The sequence below is a fragment of the Salvelinus namaycush genome, chromosome 1, assembly GCF_016432855.1.
Source record: "Salvelinus namaycush isolate Seneca chromosome 1, SaNama_1.0, whole genome shotgun sequence".
Lineage (NCBI taxonomy): Eukaryota > Metazoa > Chordata > Actinopteri > Salmoniformes > Salmonidae > Salvelinus > Salvelinus namaycush.
Window position 1 is genome coordinate 46,126,191 of NC_052307.1, and position 26,282 is coordinate 46,152,472.

The window sequence follows — 26,282 nt, forward strand, 5'->3', positions numbered from 1 at the left end:
CAGATCTGTTTTGGCATGACAGGGCGTTGACATGATAGCAAACAGATCTGAGACCAGACTCGTGAGGTGGTGGGTAACTAGTGGGAATCTTTTGCAATGTTATTGTCAAAAGAAATAGTAAATAGGTTTACCTGGACTAAATCAAATATTTCATGCTTCTCTGCATAAATAGCCATTTCAGGTGGAATTCTTAGTGGTTTTGCCGTTTCATCCATTGCAATAAGGTGATTTTCAGTCTGTTTGATGGGGAAAAGGTGGGATATTGTGTAACAAGTAACAAACTGAATACCTAACAACTGTGCCATGTAATTGCACAATGAAATGTTTTAATGTCTGAATGTCAAATAGTTATTCAATTGAATGTGAGCGCTGTGTTTTGGCTTTGTTGCTAATTTAGCCCTGTTTTTTAGGGACTCCCTGAAAGCCCTCTGAGGCCCCGTTGGTCCTACTTCTAGGCCCTCTGGCTGAGAGATTGGCTGACCAAGCTAGTCGAAGTAAACAAGCTACGTGTTTTTTGCTCTTTGCTAACCAAAATGCTAGCTAACTAGCAAATTCTAACTATCAGTAAACATGGCGTTTCACTTGGGTTTTTGACAAAACTAATTAACTTGTACAATTATTGTACAATATTTAATAGCTTAGTTTGGAACTGGCTTTTGGAAAACGGTAAAATATTTTCTTACCCGCTTATAACATGAATCCAAGTCGCTTGCCAAGACCCATTCACACGTTGCTAAGGAAAACGTAATTGGTGTCATGTTGCCCAGCAACGTCAGAACGCTCGTTGATTGTTGGTTCGACTCCTCAAGACAACATTCTGAGACCACAGTGCTTCGTTGTCAATCATGTACTACACACTACAGTGTCTATCATTTAGCAAAATTCTGCGCTATTTGTAACTTTTTATCCAGGGAAAAAATATTGATACTGCTAGACTGACTCAGCACATAGACCAGCAGGTAAACTGTATTTATTAGGACCTTTCCAGAGTTGTCTCGAAAACCCAGAACTTACATTGGTACAAGGCTGTCTGTCTAGAGACTTTGTCCAGAGCAGCAGAGTATACATATTGTGCTGCAGCTCCATAGTGTAAACTTATCCATCTCAAATGGCATTTTCCTGTTGACAAGTGTGCACAACTGGCAAGGGTCACAATGCGTGAGGCAAGAGAGAGGTTGAAGGCCATTTAACACACACATAACCTCTTCAAACTGCAGCAGTTCATTTTCATAGCAGCCCTAGAGGTCACAAGAGCATGCTCATGATAGGACAGAACCAGTGGCATCAGTCATGCAGGTGAGACCATCTCTCAACAGTTATTTTCACAGGTCCTTTTTTTAAATAAAATAATGAACCCATCCCTTATTGCACACGTTCAAGGGTACATGGAGCACCACTGTATTAATGCCACAGATCTACAAATTTTTACCCTCTTCTTGAAAATTGTGGATGAGTAGAGGGCTGTTCTGAGGCTCCTGAAGGGCAACAACCAAAGCCCTGGAGGTGTCATCCTAGACACTTACAGGTTGCTTCTCAGCTACAACTGCAACATCAGCAAACTGCAGGCCCATGTACATCAAGGACCGAGTTCGACAATAGATATGGTAAATGTTGCAGAATATCAGTTGCATTTTAAACTGGAGTTGTGAGGTTGGACTATTTTGCCTGTTTTCTAACCCAGGTCCTTTCTTTGTCTGTAGTTACCCACATGATGAAGTGAATCGAGCTGTGACGAGGCCAGGAACTACTACGGTGGTGTGGTAAGCCTTATCCCACTAGCACTGGAGCTACTGCAAAGGTTGGCCAGTTCCTACACCTACTGCGGCCAGCACAACACATCTGCTGGGAATCCTAATGTGGATGTGCTTGAGTCCTCAGGACAGCGAGGTGGGACGGCTGGTGTGGGAGACGTGTCTTTCAGCCTGACTGGGCACGCTACTGGTGCTCATAACACTAGGAAGACCCAGGCTAAGAGAACAGGCATGCAATCAAGCCAGCCTCACCACCAGGATTAGGCCTTTGACCATTTCCTCTATTTTACATAAATCAGCATTGCAATAAAGTTGGTTTCTCTTGGTTTGACTTGTGATCAACTATTACTCAGAACTTGGCAACCATATTACACAATGTTTCATACAACAGACTGAAACTGGACAAATAGTTTAACAGCATTTGCGTTTTGAGACAGAAATCACTTATATCAAAACAATGCGGTGGCTTTTCTAAACCCCACTGACACTGTAGAACAAGACGGTAAATAACTCTCGGCGCCCATAACCACATCTTGTTAAATTACCATGTAGCAATGTTTGTGTGCTCTCGGCAAACTGGAAAAAAAAGAGACAATGCAAAATATTTGTATTGATTTATATTGTTCAGTTAATTTTTTTTCCCTTTTTGTTTTCAGAACATTTGTAATCAGAACTGTCTTAACATACCGTCAGATTCACTGTACCATAGTTTCCTCATTCCGATGGTGTTTAACATTGATTTACATGCCTGATAACAAAAGATGTGGGGGAAAAAAGGAACACTTGAATTGACACCAGGATCTTGGACAGAGACCATGCTTTGAGGATAACAGCTGGAGATGGGTAATACTGACTTCAATGGATATGTGACTTAACTGACTAGCTTGCAAGCCTTGATCCTGAGTAGGGGATGGAACAATAATGATCGTCACCCTAGATGACGATTGACTATATGGCAACAGAAACTCACAATATGTCCATGTTTAGAACTACAATTTGACCCGATTCACTTTAAAGGCATTGGGTGAGGAAGGACCTCTATGAAGAGGGACATATACCTGGCATAGCTTCAATGCCAAGACATCAAGAGCGCCATCAGAGTCCCACTGCAGTAGTTCTGGCAGTTGTGTGCAGCCATCAAGGCACTGAATATCCAAAAGAACACAGGCCTCTAGCCTAGACAAAATAATGCAGTGATCCACGTCAACTTGATCAATAAACCCCCAAAAAGCAAGATGGATGCCACGTGGCACATGTAACTCAAGAGAATGTATGAGAATTAACTCCAGGTCCAGGGTGTTACTGCACGTTCCTCCACTACTGCAGGAACACGCACTAACGACCTGAGCTAGAGATTTAGCTTGAACCTAGGCAAGATGCATTATTGCTGTAAAACTTCATTGTATGGTGGGATCATGCCCATTGAATCAAGAAAACAAAATATTGTTACTTGATACTCTTTAAGCTTCTCTTTAGCTGGTTATAAATTATAACAGATTATTGCAATAACGTTCGTACCTATTTGTAGAGCTATATGTGTTAAAACAAGAGGCACTGAGTGTTTTGGGGAGGGAAATGTGATGGAACAACTCAAGAAGTGTCAAGCTGAGGCTATGAGGCCTTTGACCAAGCAGCAAAAAAACAAGATGAATCCATTTGAGAAAAGTATTGCACTTGTGAGTAGGACCCTCCGAACCCTACAGAAAGTTCAGGCCATTCTAGATTGGGGTGTGCCAAAACCATAAATAAATAGCTTATTAAAACATCTAACAAAAGATTCTTGCTCGTTTTCCTGTTGCTGTTATTCGTTTTACATCACACAGACCAACGTAGCCTTAATATATAGATTTACACACCCAATAGACCAATTGTGTGTGATAGGACTTGCCATAAGGAATCCATGTTAAGTTCACTGTTGAATACTTTTTGTTCACTCTTGCTCCCCCTAATGGATACATATAGCAGTGGCCCTTCGACAGAATACATTAAAAAGCTAATTATGAGGCCAAATTTGCTCATTGTCCCTTGCTTAGGGAAATGTATTATTTTTTTCTTGTTAATATAATAGAGCTTTGTATGAACCTGTATTCGCCCATCCACTGGGGAAACTGTGAAAATAACACTGCATTTAGAGATATTTCTTACATCTGTTGTTACAGTGTCAGCTCCTCAGCAGCTGTTGCCCCACCCCTCCCCTCTCTCTCGTCGTCAGATGTGCTCCTGCTGTGTTTCATTGTAGTCCATGATCCGCAGGTCCTTCCTCCTCTGGCGGGCAGCAGCGGCAGCGCTGGCCCTAGGCCTTGCCCCCTGCCCGTGGTGGGCCCTAAGCTGCTGGCTGTCTGACGGGGGTGGCTCCTGGGCCAAAGCAGACTGAGCAGAGCCCTGTGATGGAGGAGCAGCAGCAGGAGGAGGAGAATGGGGGGGGATGCCTGTGGCGGGAGGAGGAAATGGGCTGGACTGGACGTTCTCTGTCGACTCTCTGCTCTCCTCACCGGCGACTAGGCTGTGAGAGAGACTACTGAGCTGGGTGTCCTCATCCCCGTCACACTGGCTATCACTTTTGTTGCGGAACAGCTCTCGGGCGTGCATTCCCAGGAAGCTCTTGGCACTGGGGTAGGTACCCACAGTGAAGGGGGTGCCAGCGGGGGAGAGGGAAAATGGAAAGGCGGCCAGGTGGGTCGGGGACATCTCTGACAGGAGAGGGGGCTGTTTCAGACTGCCGTTGAGGGTCACCGAGGTAGTGGACTGAGCTCCACCCCCGGGTGGTAAAGTGCTTCCGTTGCCAGGCGGCCACGCTTGGGTGCGTTGGTCAGAGCTGCCCTGAGCAGTTGGCACAGTTCTGCTACTGCTGCCATTTGGCCTAGCAAACACACAGACACACACACTATTGTTCATCTTTTTACATTGGTCTTCAGCTTCACTACATAAAACAAAACATTCTGTTCAAGAGCTGTACCTCTCTGGGATTAGTCCATAGTACCTACTTTTAATTTATGTACAGGGTAACCTCCTCTCCTTTATCCTGTGACAAATTGACAATTTTGCTTGACATTTAAAACGGCCATTTACGGTTTTCTGTTAAAACAAGATTATTATTTTGACGTCAACTCACAATGCAGAATTATGGTCCTATGTATAACCGCTAGGGCCAGGCAATGAAGTTATATCTACCGCAGTCATATAACCCTTGAAAGCACCTCAGGCTTACAGCATGTTTGTTTGTCCAAGGGTGCTTTTTAAATGCAGAAACAAAACCTTCTCTGGAGATAAGTTTTGAAGCCCCACTTAAATGGGCATTTTACTTGTCAGTAAAGGAATGCAGCTTCTGAAATGGGGACTGCCATCCATCACATAATCTTAAACTGCCTGATGCAAGCCATGCTCTCCTAAAAAAGAAAGACATTTAGTAGAAAGAAAACATATTCCGCTAGGAATCGACTCCTAAGATTCAGTATTTTTGGCACGGAAGAGACTGATTAGTTGGCGTACTTCTGAGAACAAACACTTGCATCTTTCATAGCAAGCTACCGAGGGACGGAGAGATGGGGGATGGGCACAGTATAGGCAGGTTGGCCACCAGGCATAGTCAGAACCGTGCACTAGGCCTATCTATCGGCAATCAAAAGCTTTATCTCGCAATGGAATGTATATTTCGCATTTCTTGGCTTGCAAATGTATCGCAACTTCAGTAAAGCAGGGCCTATCATTAATAAATAGGCTAGGTTATTGTGCAGGCAACAGATCGAAGACAGAACACACACACTCACATTATTAGTGAAGAGAAAGAGCATGCAAGCCAGCTGCAGTGATTTCAATTTTGTGGGATCCCAATTTAGTTTAAAACGTTCACACCCCTAATCTTGACTGAGTTGGTTTCAATAGTACTGTATTTCTAGACTGTAGCGATGAGATGGCTCAAATTAATACAAATTGCACTGCACTGGGTATAGCCTACCTAAAAGACCATCTCCTGCTGGTAGCACTTGGCACAGTTATATCATTTAACTTTGTCCCAGAGAGAAGACATTCATTGTACAAAAAAACACCAGCACCATTTTGTCAATATTGCATAATTATACGTTGAAGGCCCTTGGCTGTTATATCCATTCCGTGGGAGCTGGAGCCATCCCTCATACTGTGGGAAAGGGATCAAAGGAGGTGCTGGGTCTCACCTGGAAGTGCCAGGAGGAGCGCTGGAGGGCTCGATGGTGTCAGACTCCGAGAGACTCTGGTTGGTGGTCAGCATCTCGGCGTCCAGCTGGCTGTAGAGCTGCAGCATCTCCGTCTGCAGCACCTGGGTGACCCGTCGCATGGCCAGGTACCTGCTCTCCGACGCCTGCAGCTGGCCCCTGGGGTTACACATAGACAGACACACCTTTAAAATGTAAAAGTTCACAGGGGGGGAAAAGTACACAATACAGTTCATCCATTGTGGAATAATAAGAGTTGAGTTGGGTACTGGGAGCCAAGCACGTAGCTGATGTCGGTTGAATCCAGCCTCCCCACCACTTCCTACCTGTTCTCCCCTTTCAAATCTGTCCACCATCCTAAATTCAATCTCTTTGAAAAATAATAAAATACATAAGGGAATCAGAGCTCGCAATAGCCTAAAAAAAAGTTGAGTGGAATTGGGCCCTTACTTGGTCTGGCCTTTGACTTCCTCCAGGAACAACTTCTGCTCCAGAATGAGGTGCTCCTTCTTGGCCAGCTGGGCCTCCAGGTCTCCGATGCGCTGCTGAGCTGCCTCCAGCCCCTGGGTTTGCTGCAGCATGCTCTGACGCAGACACTCCTGCTCCTTGCCCATGGATGACTGCAGCATCTGTAGCCCCTGCAGATAGGACCAGGAAATGGTTTAGTCTATGGCAGTGTTTCCCTATCCTGGTCCTGGGAATGCAAAAGGGGTGCACATTTGTGACTAGTTTCAGGAAACTAGGCATATGTCGCACGCCACTGCTTCACACAAGAGCCATTTGAACATAAAAAACTTTTTTTTTATCAAAATGCATTTTTGGGCAGAAATGCCTTCTGGAACATGTGAACTTTCATGTGCCTTAAATAACAAACTTGTATGACATCTGTAAACACAAATAAAATTGTTAAATTACGAGCCTAGTTGGTTTAGCCACGGAAAAAGTGAGCAACCTTCCAGCTAGCCATGATTGGCTGAGATAATGAGCGGGCTGGACATGCCGAGAGATGAGTTCGGATTGGTCTGCCATTTAGCACCCTTTTGTCTATCATATGAGCTGGTCAGTAGGTGTAGGTAATCCTTTCTTTCCTTTTTTTATTTTTTTATTTTATCCCATTTTCTCCCCAATTTTCGTGGTATCCAATCGCTAGTAATTACTATCTTGTCTCATCGCTACAACTCCCGTACGGGCTCGGGAGAGACAAATGTCGAAAGCCATGCGTCCTCCGAAGCACAACCCAACCAAGCCGCACTGCTTCTTAACACAGCGCGCCTCCAACCCGGAAGCCAGCCGCACCAATGTGTCGGAGGAAACACCGTGTACCTGGCCCCCTTGGTTAGCGCGCAATGCGCCCGGCCCGCCACAGGAGTCGCTAGAGCGCGATGAGACAAGGATATCCCTACCGGCCAAACCCTCCCTAACCCGGACGACGCTATGCCAATTGTGCGTCGCCCCACGGACCTCCCGGTCGCGGCCGGCTGCGACAGAGACTGGGCGCGAACCCAGAGACTCTGGTGGCGCAGCTAGCACTGCGATGCAGTGCCCTAGACCACTGCGCCACCCGGGAGGCCAGGTAATCCTTTCTAACGTGGCTTTTTTGAAAGATATCACGTAGTAGAACTACATAAGTGTTGCTCTCCAATTTCTGGAGGACCGAGTTTTGAAATCTTGGAATTAGAGTATGATAGCTAAGGAGATGGTGAAAATTCTGGCGTTTGAATGCAAATCTGCAGAGGAAGTTGAAAAGAGAACACACAGAAGGCTGTTGTATAAAAAACACCCGTCTCTGGATTACATCTTCAAACTAAGGGAAACCATGGCATATATAACAGAGGAATAAGCGTCAATACATGTATACTGGCAAGATAATCTAGCTAGCTACATTTTCAGATATTACACGTTTCTAATTTTGTCAGAAAGTTGTTTTCATTTCAAGTTAAAGTGTACTTTTAGCTAGCTAGCTAACATTGAACCAGGTTGGTTAGCTACCTACAGATTCATGCAGGGTAGTAACGTTATGAGTTGGGATTATGGTTCATTGTTTAGCTAGCTACATGTCTAAACAAAAAGACTCCACTATGCAAGTAACCATTTCAACAGAATGTTCATGATGTCATTACAACAACTGTCAATACACAGAGTAGATATCCAGAGCGAATTTACCAGCTATCAGAGCACTCTCGTCTGAGTGTGCCAGAGCTCAGAATAATTGACGAATTTACAAATTCTCAACACCTGCTGAATATGGACGGTGTCAGAAAACAGTGGCAAAAAAGTGTAATTAAATTGTTGCCAGCAGCACAGTTGCAGTCACCAATGCTCTGGATAACATAAAAACAGCCTAACCATCTCTGCTAGGGCAAGTAAAATGGTCAGAGTGAGCTGTTCTCTCATTTGTGTCTGGAAGTAGCTAGCAAGCTAGCCAACGTTAGCTTGGGTGCTTGACTGCGGTTAGGTTAGAACGCTCGGATCAACCCTACTCCTCGACCAAAGCATCCAGTGTGCGCTCTGAATGCTCCGAGAGCAACACTCTGAATTTACAAATGGACAATCTGACAACGCTCTGAGTTTACGAACGCCCAGAGAGCACTCCAGACAAAACACACCTAGTATAAACCAGCCTTTAGTCTTGAAATCTTTGGTTGTTTAGTACATGGCCTCACATGTGAATCTTTAAAGAGATGGCTGGGGCTAAAGAGGGTGTGAATGATGCTGAATGGGTGTAGACAAAGAAGAGCACTCCAGTAGCTGTTCCAAAACATTTAAGGGCCATTTTCTCAAAAGTGGGGTTACAGGTTTATCAACTTTCAAAGCAGAATTACTTTCCCATTGTTCCTCAACTGTAGTGTATGATACCATTTTCTAGCTCGGAGTCTCTACTTTTTTCAAATTCATTTTTTAAACTTTATTAGTAGATTTTCAGATATAACAATAAAAACAGTACAAACCCAACCCCTCATTCATCCCCTCCACTCCACCCACCAAGGCATTTATAAAATTAAGTTTTAAATAAGAAAAACAGAAAAAAACTAATAGAAACAAAAACAAAATGGGGAAAACAAAGTTAAATACAAATTATTATCAGCACAAATGGCCACTAGAACAGACACGACTGCTTACCAAACTATCCAAGTTACACTAAGTAAAAGACAGGCTCTCCACGTATTGTATTAATGGGGAACAGGTTAAGTCAAACTTTTGTCGGGACCCATGCACAGTGTACCTAACCTTCTTCAGAGGCAGAGATGACATCACCTCCTTAACCCACTGCATAAAGGAGGGCGGCTTTGCAGACTTCCAGTGAAAGAGGACAAGGCAGCGAGGTAGCATTCTGGTCTAGGGGAAGTACCCAAAAAATGGCAGTGATCGGGTTGGGGCTAACAGTTGTATTACACATATGTGAGAATGGGGCCCCATTTTTGAGGCAGAGGCCACTCAAAGATTGGCATGACCAAAACATGTGTCCCACAGTCACTAGACTCTGGTGGCATCTCAAACACTTGGTCAACATTTGGGTACATTTTTGCCAATCTGTCATTTGAGTAATGGAGATGGTGCAAACCCTTAAAATGAATAAGCCCACGCCTTATGCAAAAGGATGATGTGTGGATACGCGCAATACTTTGTAGCCATATATCACCAGGTAGCTCGCCACCTAGGTCTTGCTCCCATGCAGATTTTGTATTTGCAAAGGAAGGCAGATTAATGTTCTGTATTATGTTGTATCATCTGGAGATTGTGCCTTTAGTAGGCCCGAATGGAAATAAAATAAAATGTTTTTTTGGCAAAGCTGCGAGTTGGCAGGCATCTAAAAAAAGTGGGTATTGGGTGGTCAACCCTCAAGAGTATCAAATGAGACTGTGTTATCAAGAAATAGGTCACACAAAAAAAACACCAGACCGTTCCTATGCCAGAACTGGAATGCCGTGTCAATCTGTGACACTGGGAAGAGATGATTAGATGTTCATGGAGAGAAGCCGCTTGCTTGTTTAAGGCTAAAGTGACTGAAGGAATTGGGACCAGATTTTAAGGGAGTTCTTAACAATGGGGTTCAAAACATGGGTGGCAAGGTTCATGTGCACTGGGGAGCACAGGAGCGAGACCGGAAAAGTTGGAAGGCTTGACTAACTCCATGATGGCCCAAGTTGGGTCATCATTGTTTTCAAATGTAGAAACCCAATAAACATATTTAGATATATTTGCTGACCAGTAGTAGTGTAAAAAAAATAAAAAGTGATAAGGCCTGGGGGCTTAGGTCTCTCTAGATATACCTTTCTCATTTGTGGATTTGACTTATTCCAAATGAAGTTGGAAATGTAGCTGTCCAGTTGTTTGAACACCGACTTTGGTAGAAAAATGGGAATCATTTGGAAGAAGTACAAAAACCTAGGTAGTACAGTCATCTTAACAGAATTAATGCGACCTGTTAATGAAATGGGAAGAGACGACCACCTTATGAAATCCTGCTTAATGCGCTCCAGGAGTGTTTTGAAGTTGTTTAAACAGAGCGTGTGACTGTCCTCCCCAAATAAGTAAAGACCTGATGCTCCACCTTAAATGGGAAATTGGCATACCCAATTCCTTCTGCTAACTGATTAATGGGAGGAGCCTCCCTTTTTGTTAGGTTTAACTTATAACCAGAGAATGTCCCAAAACCTTGTAGCATGTCCAAGAGATTGGGTATAGACTCCACAGGGTTAGAGATGTACAGTGGCAAGAAAAAATATGTGAATGTAAAACTTGATCTGATCTTCATCTAGGTCACAACAGACAAACACACAGTCTGCTTAAACTAATAAACAATTATACGTTTTCATATCTTTATTTAACACACCGTGTAACCATCCACAGTGCAGGGTGGGAAAAATATGGGAACCCTTGGATTTAATAACTTTGGCAGCAATAACCTCAACCAAATGTTTTCTGTAGTTGTGGATCAGACCTGCACAACGGTCAGGAGGAATTTTGGACCATTCCTCTTTACAAAACTATTTCAGTTCAGCAATATTCTTGGGATGTCTGGTGTGAACTGCTCTCTTGCCACAGCATCTCAGATCAGGTTGAGGTCAGGACTGACTAGGCCACTCCAGAAGGCATATTTTCATCTGTTGAAGGCATTCTGTTGTTAATTTACTTCTGTTTTGGGGCGTTGTCCTGTTGCGTCACCCAACTTCTGTTGAGCTTCAATTGGCGGACAGATAGCCTTATATTCTCCTGCAAAATGTCTTGATAAACTTGTGAATTAGTTTTTCCGTCAATGATAGCAAGCTGTCCAGGCCCTGAGGCAGCAAAGCAGCCCCAAACCATGATGCTCTCTCCACCATACCTCACATTTGGGATGAGGTTTTGATGTTGGTGTGCTGTGCTGTGCTTTTATTTCTCCACAGTGTTGTGTTCCTTCCAAACAACTCAACTGTAGTTTCATCTGTCCACAGAATATTTTGCCAGTAGCGCTGTGGAACATCCAGGTGCACTTTTGCAAACTTCAGACGTGCAGCAATGGTTTTTTAGGACAGCAGTGGCTTCTTCCGTGGTGTCCTCCCATGAACACCATTCCTGTTTAGTGTTTTACTTATCATAAACTCGTCAACAGAGATGCTGACACTACGATTCTTCTTAACCTCATTGAGCATTCTGCACTGTGCTCTTGCAGTCATCTTTGCAGGGTGGCCACTCCTAGGGAGAGTAGCAGCAGTGCTGCACTTTCTCCATTTGTAGACAATCTGTCTAACCGTGGTCTGATGAACATCAAGGCTTATAGAGATGCTTTTGTAACCCTTTCCAGCTTCATGCAAGTCAACAATTCTTCATCTTCTGAGATATTTTGTTCGAGGCATGGTTCACATTAGGCAATGCTTCTTGTGAATAGCACACTCAAATTTTGTGAGTGTTTTTTAATGGGGCAAGGCAGCTCTAACCAACATCTCCAATCTCATCTCATTGATTGGACTCCAGGTTAGCTGACTCCTGACTCCAATTAGCTTGGAGAAGTCATTAGCCCAGGGGTTCACATACTTTTTCCAACCTGCACTGTGAATGTTTAAATGATGTATTCAATATAGACGAGAAAAATACAATAATTTATGTGTTATTAGTTTAAGCACATTGTTGTTTGTCTATTGTTGTGACTTAGATTAAGATCAGATGAAATTGGATTATCAATTTATGCAGAAATCCAGGTAATTCCAAAGGGTTCACATACTTTTTCTTACCACTGTATAAAATAAGACCGTCTGCATATAAGGACACCTTGTGAGTTATGTTGCCCCTTAATATTCCCGTAATCCTCTCCTCCGGCCGCAGGGCGACAGCAAGAGGCTCATTAGCCATATCAAATAAGAAAGGAGATAAACAGCAACCCTGCCTGGCCCCCCTGTGTAGAGGGAAGTAGATGGAGGTAACATTGTTGGTGCGAACAGAAGCCACTGGGGACGAGTACGAAATCTTAATCCAGGAAAGGAATGATGGGCCAAACCCAAATCTCTCTAGTACTGTAAATAGATATTCCCACTCAACCCGATCGAAAGCCTTTTCAGCATCAAGAGAAATTACAACCTTTGGCTGTAGAGTTGTGTGGGAAGATTAAATAGCCGGCGCATATTTTAGAAAGATTGCCTCTCTGAGATAAATCCGGTTTGGTCAAAGTTAATTATATTAGGCATCACTGTCTCTTAACGGCACGAGAGGACCTTTGTGAGAATTTTATAAATCGCATCACAAAAGGCTTAAGGCGGTATGAGCCACAGGCTAGGGGATTCTTGTCTTTTTTTAAGCAAAACCGAAATAGGTCGCCTGGGTAAGTGTCTGGGGAAGTTTCTGACTAGAAAGGATTTCATTGTACAATGAGCTGAGGATAGGGGATAATTTAGAGGAGAACGCTTTATAAAATTCAATAGGGAAGCCTCGACTTAAACAGAAGCTGCTCCGTTTGTTTGGTGGAAAGATTGTCAAATCTCCAATTGGTGTACAGTCTCTCTTTGTAGAGTTCAGCAGTAGAAGAGGCATATCTGTTGTCCACATCTAGAATGAGTTGAGATAGGTTCGATAAGCGTTTGGTGCGCTGTTTGTTGTCATACGCTGTGTATGAAATAATTTGGCCCCTTAGATATACTTTTAACGACTCCCACAGTAGAGTGAGACACGTCACAGGTGCAGTCGATCTGTAAAAGACATCAATGTGAGTTGATATGCATTTATTAAAAAGCGCTACAGGATAGTATTAGTGGCTCAAGTCGCCACGCGCGTTGTGACACAATACTGTCCGGAAAGCAGATATCTAGCTGATCAGACAAATTATAGGATTCTAGAAATGAGTTGATTACTGCGACTGATTTTAAAATTACATTGTTGGGCTTCGGTCTAGATCTATCTAGACTTGGACGCAATACAGAATTGAATTGCATTGAGATTGCCTGCAATGACAACAATCTCAGTCCGATGATGCTGTGACACACCTCCACAGACCATGACGGACCCTCCACCTCCAAAACGATTTTGCTCCAGAATACAGGCCTCAGTGTAACGCTCTGTCCTTCGACGAGAAATGTGAATCCGACCATCACCCCAAAACCATGACTCGTCACGACTCGTCATGACCACGACTTGTTTTTGCCAGTCCTGTCTGGTCCAGCGACGGTGGGTTTGTGCCCATAGGCGACATTGTTGCCGGTGATGTTTGGTGAGGATCTGCCTTACAACAGGCCTACAAGCCCTCAGTCCAGCCTCTCTCAGCATATTGCGGACAGTGTGATCACTGATGGAGGGATTGTGTGTTCCTGGTGTAACTCGGGCAGTTGTTGTTGCCATCCTGTACCTGTCCCGCAGGTATGATGTTCGGATGTACCGATCCTGTGCAGGTGTTGTTACACGTGGTCTGCCACTGCGAGGACGATCAGCTGTCCGTCCTGTCTCCCTGTAGCGCTGTCTTAGGCGTGTCACAGTACGTACATTGCAATTAATTGCCCTGGCCGCACGTGCAGTCCTCAGGCATGCTGCAAGGAGGCATAAGGCACGTTCACACAGATGAGCAGGGTCCCTGGGCATCTTTCTTTTGGTGTTTTTCAGAGTCAGGACACTAGAGGCCTTTATACTAAGTTTTCATAACTGTGACCTTAATTGCTTACCGTCTGTAAGCTGTTAGTATCTGAACGACCGTTCCACAGGTGCATGTTCATTAATTGTTTATGGTTCATTGAACAAGCATTGGAAACAGTGTTTAAACCCTTTACAATGAAGATCTGAAATTTGGGATTTTTATGAATTATCTTTGAAAGACATTGTTTCTTTTTTTGCTGAGTTTATATTGTCCTTGTGAGAACATGTCACCCTATATACCATCATTGTTCATAACATTAAGTTACTGGATGAATAATACATTTTTTTTGGCAGCAGGGTGGAGGCACGTTTCTAATCAAGATATTAAATCACTAGTTGGTCCTTGGATTGCGTTAGCACAGCTAGTGCAGGTTCACAGTATAAGCCCACAATGGCTAGTTAGTATTTATGTCGCCTGTCCTCCTGTGGACGTAGGTGTGCGGCAATGTATTCTTTGGCTTTGGTTGGGTCTAAGAATGTCTTCTGCTCATCGGAGGGAGTAATGATCTACAGTAGAGCTGGGTTAAGAATGCCGAACTTGGTGTCCAGAAAGCGATGTAGGAACCCCCTCACCTCGTTGAAGGCTGACCTCTTCTTCATGACTGCCGCCCCGCCGTGTAGTCCGAGTAAATGTGAATATTCCGGCTGTCATGGGTGATGGGAGCTGCTCGCGCTGCCTTACGGAAGACATCCTCCTTCTCCTGAAGGTAGTGGAATTTAACTACTATGGGTCTGGGGAGCTCCCCATTCTTCGGTGCGGACTGTATGCTTCTGTGCGCACTGTTAAGGGTGGGGGCGTAATCGAGGCCTAAATTTCCTGTAGCAGTTTAGCTATGGACAGGGTAGGCCGCATTCAGTCTACGGTCTCGAGTCCCTGTCTTACGCAGAAAATGCGACCGTTCCCCCAGCGCTGTCTGTTCTCGAGGTCCTCAACCTTGGAAGTGAGTTTGATGACATCTGATGATAGCCGGGTGACTTGCTCTTCCAGTTTCACCGCTTTGTCGGGAGTAAATATTTGCGCAATCTTCCAGGCTATTCAGACGGGTGTAATGTCTCGCCAAGTCTTCGCTAACGGTGTCGATCTTTATGTTGACCTCTGTGGCGAGAATAGCTATTTGTGCAGATATGTTGCTGCTCACCAGTGCCCCCCCCCCCCCGAGTCTCTACTTTTATCCAATGTAAAAAATACAACGATTTCAAATTGTGCTACATAAGACCGAATCGAGCCGGTCGGTCACATTTTACTTTTTGACCTAGCACAAACGCACTTTATTAAATTAATCAAGTCTTTCATTATTTGAATCAGTTGTGTTAGTGCTAGGACAAAAACTAAAATATGCACCCCTTTGGGTCCCCAGGACCAGGACTGGGAAACACTGGTCTATGGTATAAGAGCTGACTTGGCCAACAGAGAAATGTCAAGAAATCATTACAAAGAGGGATACAGTGATATGATTGTTGATATGAAGAGTTTGAGTCCATAAACTGATGGGTTCTGAGTTCTAAACTTGAAAATATTAAGTATCCTTATTCATGTCACCGAGGGAGAGGGGAATGTAGAACGTTTTCATTTTGTCAGAATATGTTATTGTTAGACATCAGGGATCCTATGGGGAGGAGTGAGGAATTTGGGCAGAGGTCAGGTCAGATTAAGAGAGTAAGAACTGTTATCACTAATCCTGCCTCTACCTTACTGCTCTCCGGTCCCAGGCGTTGCACTTCCTGTATTGCCAGCTTGTTGGTCTCTCCCAGCAACAACAGCTGTTTGTTCAACAAGTACATCTGCTGCTGGAGGTTCTCACTGTTGGTGAGCTGAACAGGGAAAGAGGAAGAGAAAAGGAAAGATATTTTGGGAGCACAATACTTTTTTGTTTGTTCAAATACAGTGACCAACAGAATGTTTTTTTATTTTGCTCGACTAGCCTATAACTACCTTTCTTCTAGCTTTAAGTTGCTAATCTCTCTGAGGAATTAGAGAAATGAAATGTGTAGTTGAATATGCTTAATAATGGCAATAGTTATGTGTTAGTAAGCTCACCTTGAGGGACAGTTGGGTGAGCTGGTGTCCAGTGTTGTATGCCTCATTATTGGCTTTCTGAAGCTCAGCCTCCAGCTCTCCCATGTTGCTTTGGCATTCTTGTAACTCACTCTGTAGACAAAATCAGAAGTCAGTACCTGGGGACTCATTTATAAAATGATGCGTACACACAAAATATGCCCAAAAACACGCATGTGCCAGTTCACGCAAAAGTTGTCATTCATAAAAACTGAAATTGACGTGAGAATGTGATTATCGTCACGCAAAGTTTAGTTTCTAAACAGTTGAAGTGTTGCATTGCAAGAAGGCCAAAGTAGCCTTGTGCAAATGGGGAATATACAGTGCATTCGGAAAGTATTCAGACCCCTTGACTTGTTCCACATTTTAAGGCTGTAACTTTGTAACGTTACAGCCTTAAAATGTGGAAAAAGTCAAGGGGTCTGAATACTTTCCGAATGCACTTATTAATCTACATACAATGTCCCATAATGACAAAGCAAAAACAGTTTTTTAGACATGTGTGCAAATGTTTATTAAAAAAATCATGACATATCACATTTACATAAGTATTCAGACCCTTTACTCAGTACTTTGTTGAAGCACCTTTGGCAGTGATTACAGCCTTGCGTCTTCTTGGGTATGACGCTACAAGCTTGGCACACCTGTATTTGGGGAGTTTCTCCCATTCTTCTCCGCAGATCCTCTCAAGCTCAGTCAGGTTGTTTTGAGAGCATTGCTGCACAGCTACTTTCAGGTCTCTCCAGAGATGTTTGATCCGGTTCAAGCCCAGGCTCTGGCTGGGCCACTCAAGGACATACAGAGACTTGTCCCGAAGCCACTCCTGCGTTGTCTTGGCTGTGTGCTTAGGGTCATTGCACTGTTGGAAGGTGAACCGTCGCCCCAGTCTAAGGTCCTGAGCACTGTGGAGCAGATTTTCCATCAAGGATCGCTCTGTACTTTGCTCTGTTCATCTTCCCCGCAAATCCTGACTAGTCTCCCAGTCCCTGCCGCTGAAATACATCCCCACAGCATGATACTGCCACCACCATGCATCACCGTATGTATGGTGCCAGGTTTCCTCCAGACGTGGCACTTGGCATTCAGGCCAAAGAGTTCAATCTTGGTTTCCTTGATTGGCAGAGTGCTGCAGAGATGGTTGTCCTTCTGGAAGGTGCTCACACCTCTACAGAGGAACTCTGGAGCTCCGTCATAGTGACCATCGGGTTCTTGGTCACCTTCATGACCAAGGCCCTTCTCCCCCGATTGCTCAGTTTGGCAGGGCGGTCAGCTCTAGGAAGAGTCTTGGTGGTTCCAAACTTCTTCCATTTTAAGAATGATGGAGGCCACTGTGTTCTTGGAGACCTTCAATTTTTTGGTACCCTTCCCCAGATCTGTGCCTCGACACAATCAAACAAATGTCTCGGAGCTCTACGGACAATTCCTTCAACCTCCTGGCTTGGTTTTGCTCTGACATTCACCGTCAACTGTGGGACATAATATAGACAGGTGTGTGCCTTTCCAAATCATGTCCAATCAATTGAATTTACCACAGGTGGACCCACAGGTGAACTACCACAAAATGACTTTTGTCATTATGGGTTAGTGTGTGTAGATGAATGCAGAAAACAATTTCATACATTTTAGAATAAGGCTGTAAGGTAACAAAATGTAAGGTAACGGGTCTGAATACTTTCCGAACGCACTGCATGATGCCGCTCAAGCTCAATTCAAACGCATGTGAACACACTGGAATTAGAATGCACTAAAGTGACAGAAAAGAGAATTAACAGCGTGAAATTAGAAAGCAAGTCTATTTATCGCGTCTACGCAAAGCAATGCTACTAAAATGAGTGAATACAATGCCCGAATATAGACTGTGCATTGTTACGTCTGGAATTTACATGTTTAACTTCCAGTGCCAATAACACATATTTGAAAGCAATAACGTTATGCCTACCCTGTGCTGAATTTGATCACAGGCATACAGTGCCTTCAAAATAAAATTCACACCCCTTGACTCATTCCACATTTTGTTGTTACAGCCTGAATTCAAATGATCAAATTGATCTCACCCATCTAAGCACAATACCCCAGAATGTGAGTGAAAATTGGTTTCTATACATTTTTGCAAATGTATTGAAAATGAAATACAGAAATCTAATTTACCTAAAGTATTCACACCCCTGACTCAATACTTTGTATAAGCACCTTTGGCAGCGATTACAGCTGTGAGTCTCTGGGTAAGTCTAAGCGATTTCCACAACTGGATTGTGCGACATTTACCCATTTTTATTTTCAAAATTCTTCAAGCCCTGTCAAATTGGTTGTTGATCATTGCTCAACAAAAACACTCAGGTTTTGCCATAGATTTTCAAATAGATTTAAGTCAAAACTGTAACTCGCAACTCAGGTCTTGTGTTTTAGGTTATTGTCCTGTTGAAAGTTGAACTCATCTCAGTGTCTGTAGAAAGCAGACTAAACCAGGTTATCATCTAGAATTTTGGCCGTGCTTAGCTTGATTCAGTTTCTTTTTATCCTGAAAAATTCCCCAGTCCTTAATGATTATAAGCATACGCATAACATGATGCAGCCACCACTATGCTTGAAAATACGTAAAGTGGTACTCGGTAATGTGTTGTATTAGCCCCAAACAGCACTTTCTATTAAGGGAAAAAAGTTAATTTCTTTGACACATTTTTGGTAGTATTACTTTAGTGCCTTGTTTCAAACATTATGCATATTTTGGAATATTTTTTGTACAGGTTTCCTTTTTTTTTTTTAACCCCTTTTTCGTGATTACGATCTTGTCTCATTGCTGCAACTCCCTAACGGGCTCGGGAGAGGTCAAGGTCGAGTCATGAGACCGCCAAAACATGACCCGCCAAGCCGTACTGCTTAACCCAAAAGCCAGCTGCACCAATGTGTCGGAGGAAACACCGTTCAACTGGCGCCAGGCCCGCCACAAGGAGTCGCTAGAGCACAGTGAGCCAAGTAAAGCCCCCCTGGCCAAACCCTCCCCTAACATGGACGACACTGGAACAATTGCGCCTCGCCCTATGGGACTCCCGGTCACCCCAGGCTGTAGTGACGCCGCACAACTGCGATGCATGACCTTACACCACTGCGCCACTCGGGAAGCCAGGATTCCTTTTCACTGTCAATTAGGTTAGTATTGTGGAGTAACTACAATGTTGTTGAACAATCATAAGTTCTCTCCTATTACAGCCATTAAACTCTGTAATTGTTTTAAAGTCACCATTGGCCTCATGGTGAATCCCTGAGCGGTTTTCTTCCTCTCTGGCAACGGCGTTTGGAAGGACAAATCAAATGTTATTTGCTACATACATCGAACACAACAGGTGTAGTAGACCTTAAGGTGAAATGCTTACTTACAAGCCCTTAACCAACAATGCTTTAAGAAGTAAATAAATAAAACTATAGCAGTAAAATATCCACGCGAGGCTATATACAGGGGGTACCGGTACAGAGTCAATGTGCGGGGCACCAGTTAGTGGAGGTAATTGAGGTAATATGTAGGTAGAGTTAAAGTGACTATGCATAGATTATAAACAGAGAGTAGCAGCAGCGTAAAAGAGGGGTCTGGTTAGTCCTTTGATTAGCTGTTCAGGAGTCTTATGGCTTGGGGGTAGAAGCTGTTAAGAAGCCTTTTGGACCTCGACTTGGCGCTCCGGTACCGCTTGCCGTGCGGTAGCAGAGAGAACAATCTATGACTAGGGTGGCTTGAGTCTGACAATTTTTAGGGCCTTCCTCTGACACTGCATGATAAAGAGGTCCTGGATGGCAGGAAGCTTGGCCCCAGGCCTACCACTGTTGTGTCATCAGCAAACTGATGATGGTGTTGGAGTCGTGCCTGGCCGTGCAGTCATGAGTGAACAGGGAGTACAGGAGGGGACTGAGCACGCACCCCTGAGGGGCCCCTGTGTTGAGGATGGCGGATGTTTGTTCCCTACCCTTCCACCTGGGGGGCGGCCCGTCAGGAAGTCCAGGATCCAGTTGCAGAGAGAGGTGTTTAGACCCAGGGTCCGTAGCTTAGTGATGAGCTTTGAGGGCACTATGGTGTTGAACGCTGAGCTGTAGTCAATGAAGAGCATTCTCACATAGGTGTTCCTTTTGTCCAGGTGAGAAAGGGAAGTGTTAAGTGCAATAGAGATTATATCTGTGGATCTGTTGGGGCGGTATGCAAATTGGAGTCATTTCAAGAAGTCTTGAACTTGCTCATAGTTCAGCAACTGTTGCTTGCGAACTGTGGATAGTAAGTAGCCCACCTGTGGTACAATTATGTTTAGTTATAACATACTAGTCTTGTATAGTTGGGGAGTTGGCGAACCCATTCAGGCTTATTTGATGTGATCTAATGTTTTGATCATCTAGTGTGCTTGCCTTACAAGCATTCAGTCATTTTAATTTCATTGTATTAAGGTTTTACTTAGCCTAGAAACACAGGAGTTGTCTCGTTCACCTATTCAGTTTGGTTACAGTGTCTCAGTGACTCAAAATATTTTTGGTTATTTGTTTACTGCATCCGTTTGCACCGACCCAGTAAACAGTAAATGTTTCCCGAGGCCACACGTTTTTGGGGGTCTTCACTTCAATTTTAAAAGTTTTGAGCATCATTTATGCCCAGCAAACGTTCAATGTTGCGCACACGTAGTTTTTTGGTCTTGGTTGTAAGTTGTCTCAGCGTCAAACTAAACAATTATTATTTTTTTTGATTTTTTTTGATTGTCTTACTACGATTTCCTTACTTCAAATTAGGTTTTTGGCTGAGAGCCTTTATACATTTGATTTATTTTCTCTCTCAATGCCTGTTATAAGACTGGGAATATAATTATATACATCTACAAGTGGTGCTTTTGTAATTCGTTTGCACAAGGGATTCACTTTTATTTCTCTCTCTTTTTGCTGTTTGATCCACTAACACAAAACAAGACTTTAAAGAGTGGGACTGTGGGTTTAGGTTTAAGACCGCACAGTATGTCTGTGAGAGTGCGAAGAGAACATGTTCTATTTAGGCTTGTACCTCGTTTGGGGCGGTACTGTCTGGGGTGGGGGGGAGGGAAGGTTGAATTGTTCAGTTCTAAATGTTGTCATTCTGTCTTTTTAGTTTTTTTCCTGTACTTTTTCCAAACATCTTGCACCGTACATTATTACTCTGAGACAAGTTATTCTGGGGTTGTTGGGTGCTCATTGCTTTTCCACTCTATGCTCTAATGACAGGGATGTATAACGGGAATGCCCAGGGTGGCCGAAATAATGCGATCAAGTACATTTCGTGGAACATCAAAGGGGTTAACAACCCTGTGAAGCGTATGAGGGTGTTGACACACTTAAAGGGTTTGAATGCAAATGTTGCATTTCTACAAGAGACTCACTTGAGGACTGGTGAGCATTTTAGGATGCGTAGGGACTGGGTTGGTCAAGTGTTCCACTCTAACTTTCATAGTAAATCAAGAGGTGCTGCCATTTTGGTTGATAAATCTATTCCCTTTGTAGCTTCTGAGGTTATTGCTGATCCTAAGGGACGATACGTCATAGTAACCGGTAAACTGTTTTCTATCCCTCTTGTTTTGGCTAGTGTTTATGCTCCCAATTGGGATGACACAAGTTTAATTTATTCCTTTTTATCTGCTATACCCAATTTAGATTCTCATTAGTTGATTTTAGGGGGGGATTTCAACTGTAAAATGTCCCCAGTTCTTGACAAGTCCTCACGAAGAAGTACAGGCCCATCTAAATGTGCCCTACTTATTCAATCTTTTCTTCAGAAATATGCTATGTTTGAGGCCTGGCGTTTCCTACATCCTACAGATAGACAGTATTCCTTTTATTCTCATGTTCATCAAACATACTCCCGGATTGATGACTTCTTTTTGGACAAAAAACTTCTGCCTAACCTTCGGCGGTGTACTTACGAGAGTATTGTTATTTCTGACCATTCACCATTAGTGCTTGAACTAGTTTCCCCAGCGACCTCCTATGTGTTATCAATGGCGTCTTAACCCCATTTTACTCTCAGATAAGGAGTTTGTCAATTTCATTTCTTCTGAAATCACCTTATTCCTAGAAACTAATTCAACACCAGGTATGTCCTGCTCTACCATATGGGAGTCTCTCAAAGCATACCTACGTGGCCAAATTATTTCTTATACAGCCAACCAAAACAAAGTTCGCTCTCAGCGACTTCGGGATCTGAGCGAATCCATAGCCACATTGGATGAGAAGTATGCTACGATTCCTTCCTCTGATCTGCATAAAGAGCGCCAACTACTCCAATCTGAATTTGATGAGCTTTCTACCAGGCAAGCTGAACAGTTACTCTTGCGAGCTCGGTACAGAGTGTATGGACAAGGCCAGTAAACTCCTTGCACATCAGATCCGTAAATCTGAGGCCTCACATTTAATCCCACAAATAAGGACCCCGTCTGGTGCCACCACAGTTATACATAAAGAGATCAATGATCAATTAAAAAATTTTACTCTGCGCTATACACCTCTGAATCCCCTCAAGACCCTTTGCTGATTGATTCCTTTTTTAATGGCTTGAATATGCCTTCAATTGATACAGACTCCCATGACTGTCTAGAAGAAGAATTTACACCTGAGGAGATTGCAACAGCAGTGTCCGCAATGAAAAGTGGTAAATCACCGGGTCCGGACGGTTTTCCAACCGAATTTTACAGGACGTTTTCTGGTCTGCTTTGCCCATTCTTGTCCCGATTATTTGCAGAGTGCCTTAATACCTCAAAGCTACCCCGCCTAGTCTTTATCAGGCTTTAATTTCATTACTTTTAAAGAAAAACAAAGACCCACTAGAATGTGGATCCTATCGCCCAATCTCGCTTTTAAACTGTGATTACAAAATCCTAGCCAAGCTTTTAGCCATCCGTGTGGAAGGCTCGCTGCACCAAGTAATACACTCTGACCAGACTGGCTTTGTGAGAAATAGGCATTTGTTTTTCAATATTAGGCGCCTTATGAATATACTGTACTCCCCAGCGTCGGGGGACCCGGAGGTGGTGGTCTCACTTGATGCGGAAAAAGCTTTTGACCGCGTTGAGTGGGATTACCTAACAGCTGCCCTTTATAGATTTGGCTTTGGCCCCAAATTCATTGCGTGGATAAAGATTCTTTATTTTTCCCCCATGGCTTCGGTACGGACTAACAACTTGTCCTCTGACTATTTTCTCTTGCATCGCGGATCCAGACAGGGTTGTCCACTCTCCCCCTTGTTTGCTTTGGCAATCGAGCCTCTGGCCATTGCACTACGCTCTAATGATGCCATTCAAGGAATAATCAGGACGGGCTTAGAGCAGAAAGTCTCGCTATATGCTGACAACCTCCTTTTGTTTATCTCTAACCCTGATACCTCATTGCCACGTGTCTTATCTGTTCTTAAAAAGTTTGTATTAATCTCAGGGTACTAGCTGAATCTAGGCAGGAGTGAGCTTTTACCTGTAAATAAGGCTGCTTTAAAGTGCTCTTTTACAACTTTTCAGTTTAGGATTGTCCGGGATCAATTCACCTACTTGGGAGTTAGTGACAAGGAAATATTCAAATTTGTTTCAGGAAACCTTTGTTGCTCTAGCAGACAGTTTGAAACAATCTTTCACTTTTTGGAATTCGCTACCTCTTTCTCTTATCGGAAGGATTAATGTCATTAAAATGAATGTGTTGCCCAAATTGTTATATTTATTTCAATGTTTACCCATTTTTATTCCAAAATCTTTTTTTAATTCACTGGATCAAACATTCATGCATTTTATTTGGGATGGCAAGGTACCACAGATTGGTAGAAAACATTTACAAAAGCCTAAGTCATTGGGGGGTTTAGCTCTACCAAATTTTCAGACATACTATTGGGCTGCAAATTTCAGAGCCCTCCTGTACTGGCTGCAGACTGATCCTACTGGCCCTAGACCACTCTGGGTCCAGATGGAGTCTGAATGGTGTAAACCTGCTGCACTTTCTTCTATGTTGTGCTCGTCTCTCCCAGTGTCCCTTGGCAAAAGGTGTCTCAACCCAATTGTAAAGCAGTCTCTTAAAATTTGGAATCAGTTCCGTTTAGCCTTTAGCCTCCGAGGCTTTTCTCTATCAGGCCCAATTAATCATAACATTTTATTTCCTCCATCTTTGAATGATGGGGCTTTTGCCATCTGGCACTCACTAGGCCTCTCCTCACTAGCCCAATTATTCTTTGATGATACATTTGCCTCTTTTGCTCAGCTACAGGAAGGGTTCAACCTCCCCCAATCCCACTTTTTCCGCTATCTCCAGACTAGGAACTTTGTCAGAGCTAACACACCTGAATTTCCCCATAGGCCTGCAAATATAGCTATAGAGAGCATCTTTGAGCTGAACAAGCTTCCTAGGGGCGCAATTTCAGATGTATATGCAATCATTCATGACTTACAGAACCCTTCTTTGGTGCCTTTAAAGACTCGATGGGAAAAGGATTTGGGGGAGGTACTTGGGGAAGACACCTGGGAATCTGTGCTGCACAGGGTGCATTCGTCCCCTTTTAGCACTAGACACAGCCTCATTCAATTCAAGGTGGTTCACCGTATCCACTGGTCCGGGGCCAAACTTGGAAGAATATTCTCTGATTTTGATCCTACATGTGTCAGATGTAAAATGGAACCAGCCACACTCTTGCATATGTTTTGGGGCTGTCATAAACTGTCAGGTTTCTGGGAATTAATATTTAAATGTTTCTCTGATATATATGACACTGTTATAGATCCGTCTCCGCCTTACAGCCCTTTTTGGAGTACTGCCCATAGGTACCCCCCTGTCAAGAATCCAGTTGGACACTGTTGCTTATACAACTCTGTTAGCTAGACGGCTAATAGTCCAGAACTGGAAGATGGCAGCTCCCCCATCTTATAAATATTGGGTGAGAGATGTGTTGTGCTCTCTGAAACTAGAAAAAATTCAATTCAATTCACGTGGGAACCCCAAACTGTTTAATGAGGCTTGGGCTCCATTCCGGTCTTACTTTAAACAGTCCATCCTCTGATGGCATTCATATTAAAACAAAAATAAGTCTGTATTTGACCCCTCTGTGACTTAAGGGTTGGATGTGCATTTCTTTGTGTTTTTTTTCTGGGGGGGGGGGGGGGGGGGGGGGCAATACGGTTGATGGGCTTATTGATTGTGACCTACAGATGCCTTGTTCATCTTGCCCGGTCAGAGACTAAAATGTGAGCTTGTTTTTTTGTTCACGCCTATATAAAATGATTCTTCTTCTTTTTTTTTTTAAAGCATTGTAAACTTTTAATTTTTGGTCCAGTGGAGGGTCGGTCTGTGGCCATGACTGTCTGTGAGTGGTTGCATTTCTCCACCCCTATCCCTTGACTGTTTACAGGAACAATGGTGAGGTGTTTGCTCTGTCCCTGTACTATAGATTGCCCTTTAACCTTTGTAGCCTTCTGCCTGGTGTGTTTAACTTGTCTAAAGTATGGTATCTTTAAAGCTTTTTTTAATAAAAAATGTCAGTGAAGACATTTGCCAGTTGGTCAACACATTCTCGGAGTGCATGTCCTGGTAATCTGTCTAGCCCTGCGGCCTTGTGAATGTTGACCTGTTTAAAGGTCTAACTCACATCGGCTGTGGAGAGCGTGATCACAGTCGTCCGGAACAGCTGGTGCTCTCATGCATGTTTCAGCATTACTTGCCTCAAAGCAAATATAGAAGTAATTTAGCTCGTCTGGTAGGTTCATGTCACTGGGCAGCTCATGAATGTGCTTCCCTTTGTAGTCTGTAATAGTTTACAAGCCCTGCCACATCCGACGAGCGTCAGAGCCGGTGTAGTACGATTCGATCTTAGTCCTGTATTGACGCTTTGCCTGTTTGATGGTTTGTCGGAGGGCATAGCATTTCTTATAAGCTTCCGGGTTAGAGTCCCGCTCCTTGAAAGCGGCAGCTCTACCCTTTAGCTCAGTGCAGATGTTGCCTGTAATCCATGGCTTCTGGTTGGTGTATGTTAGGTTAACTGTATCTTTGAAGTGACTGGGTGTATTGATACACCAGCCAAAGTGTAATCAATAACTTCACCATGCTCAAAGGGATGTTCAATGACTGGTAAATAGGTAAAAATAAAGATATGAAAATAGGTTCCCTTCTTTAGGAGGCATTAGAAAACGTCCCCGGTCTTTGTGTTTGAAATTGCCTGCTCGAATGAGGGACCTT

The 26,282-nt window shown here is 43.6% G+C and overlaps 3 protein-coding genes across 5 annotated transcripts in view; 1 reads left to right on the forward strand and 2 right to left on the reverse strand.

Annotated features, from left to right (window-relative positions):
* Positions 1-263, reverse strand: part of ak8 (adenylate kinase 8) — a 69,622-nt gene extending 69,359 nt beyond the window's left edge. The window contains exon 1 of the mRNA XM_038989539.1: positions 132-263. Coding sequence (XP_038845467.1) covers positions 132-215 — 84 coding nt within the window. The 5' untranslated portion in view covers positions 216-263. The remainder of the gene's footprint in view (positions 1-131) is intronic.
* Positions 20-3,521, forward strand: spaca9 (sperm acrosome associated 9). The gene is given in 4 exon segments (XM_038998750.1): positions 20-254; positions 411-1,645; positions 1,701-1,720; positions 1,723-3,521. Coding segments are annotated over 3 exon segments (609 nt in total). The 5' UTR covers positions 20-254; positions 411-1,349; the 3' UTR covers positions 2,016-3,521.
* The window catches only part of tsc1a (TSC complex subunit 1a), a 46,025-nt gene continuing 22,091 nt past the window's right edge, over positions 2,349-26,282 (reverse strand). For all 3 annotated transcript variants that reach the window (XM_038989528.1, XM_038989510.1, XM_038989520.1), the window contains 5 exons: positions 16,074-16,184; positions 15,725-15,847; positions 6,392-6,579; positions 5,924-6,100; positions 2,349-4,611 (listed from right to left, as the gene is read on the reverse strand). In XM_038989528.1, coding sequence (XP_038845456.1) covers positions 3,960-4,611; positions 5,924-6,100; positions 6,392-6,579; positions 15,725-15,847; positions 16,074-16,184 — 1,251 coding nt within the window. In that variant the 3' untranslated portion in view covers positions 2,349-3,959. The remainder of the gene's footprint in view (positions 4,612-5,923; positions 6,101-6,391; positions 6,580-15,724; positions 15,848-16,073; positions 16,185-26,282) is intronic.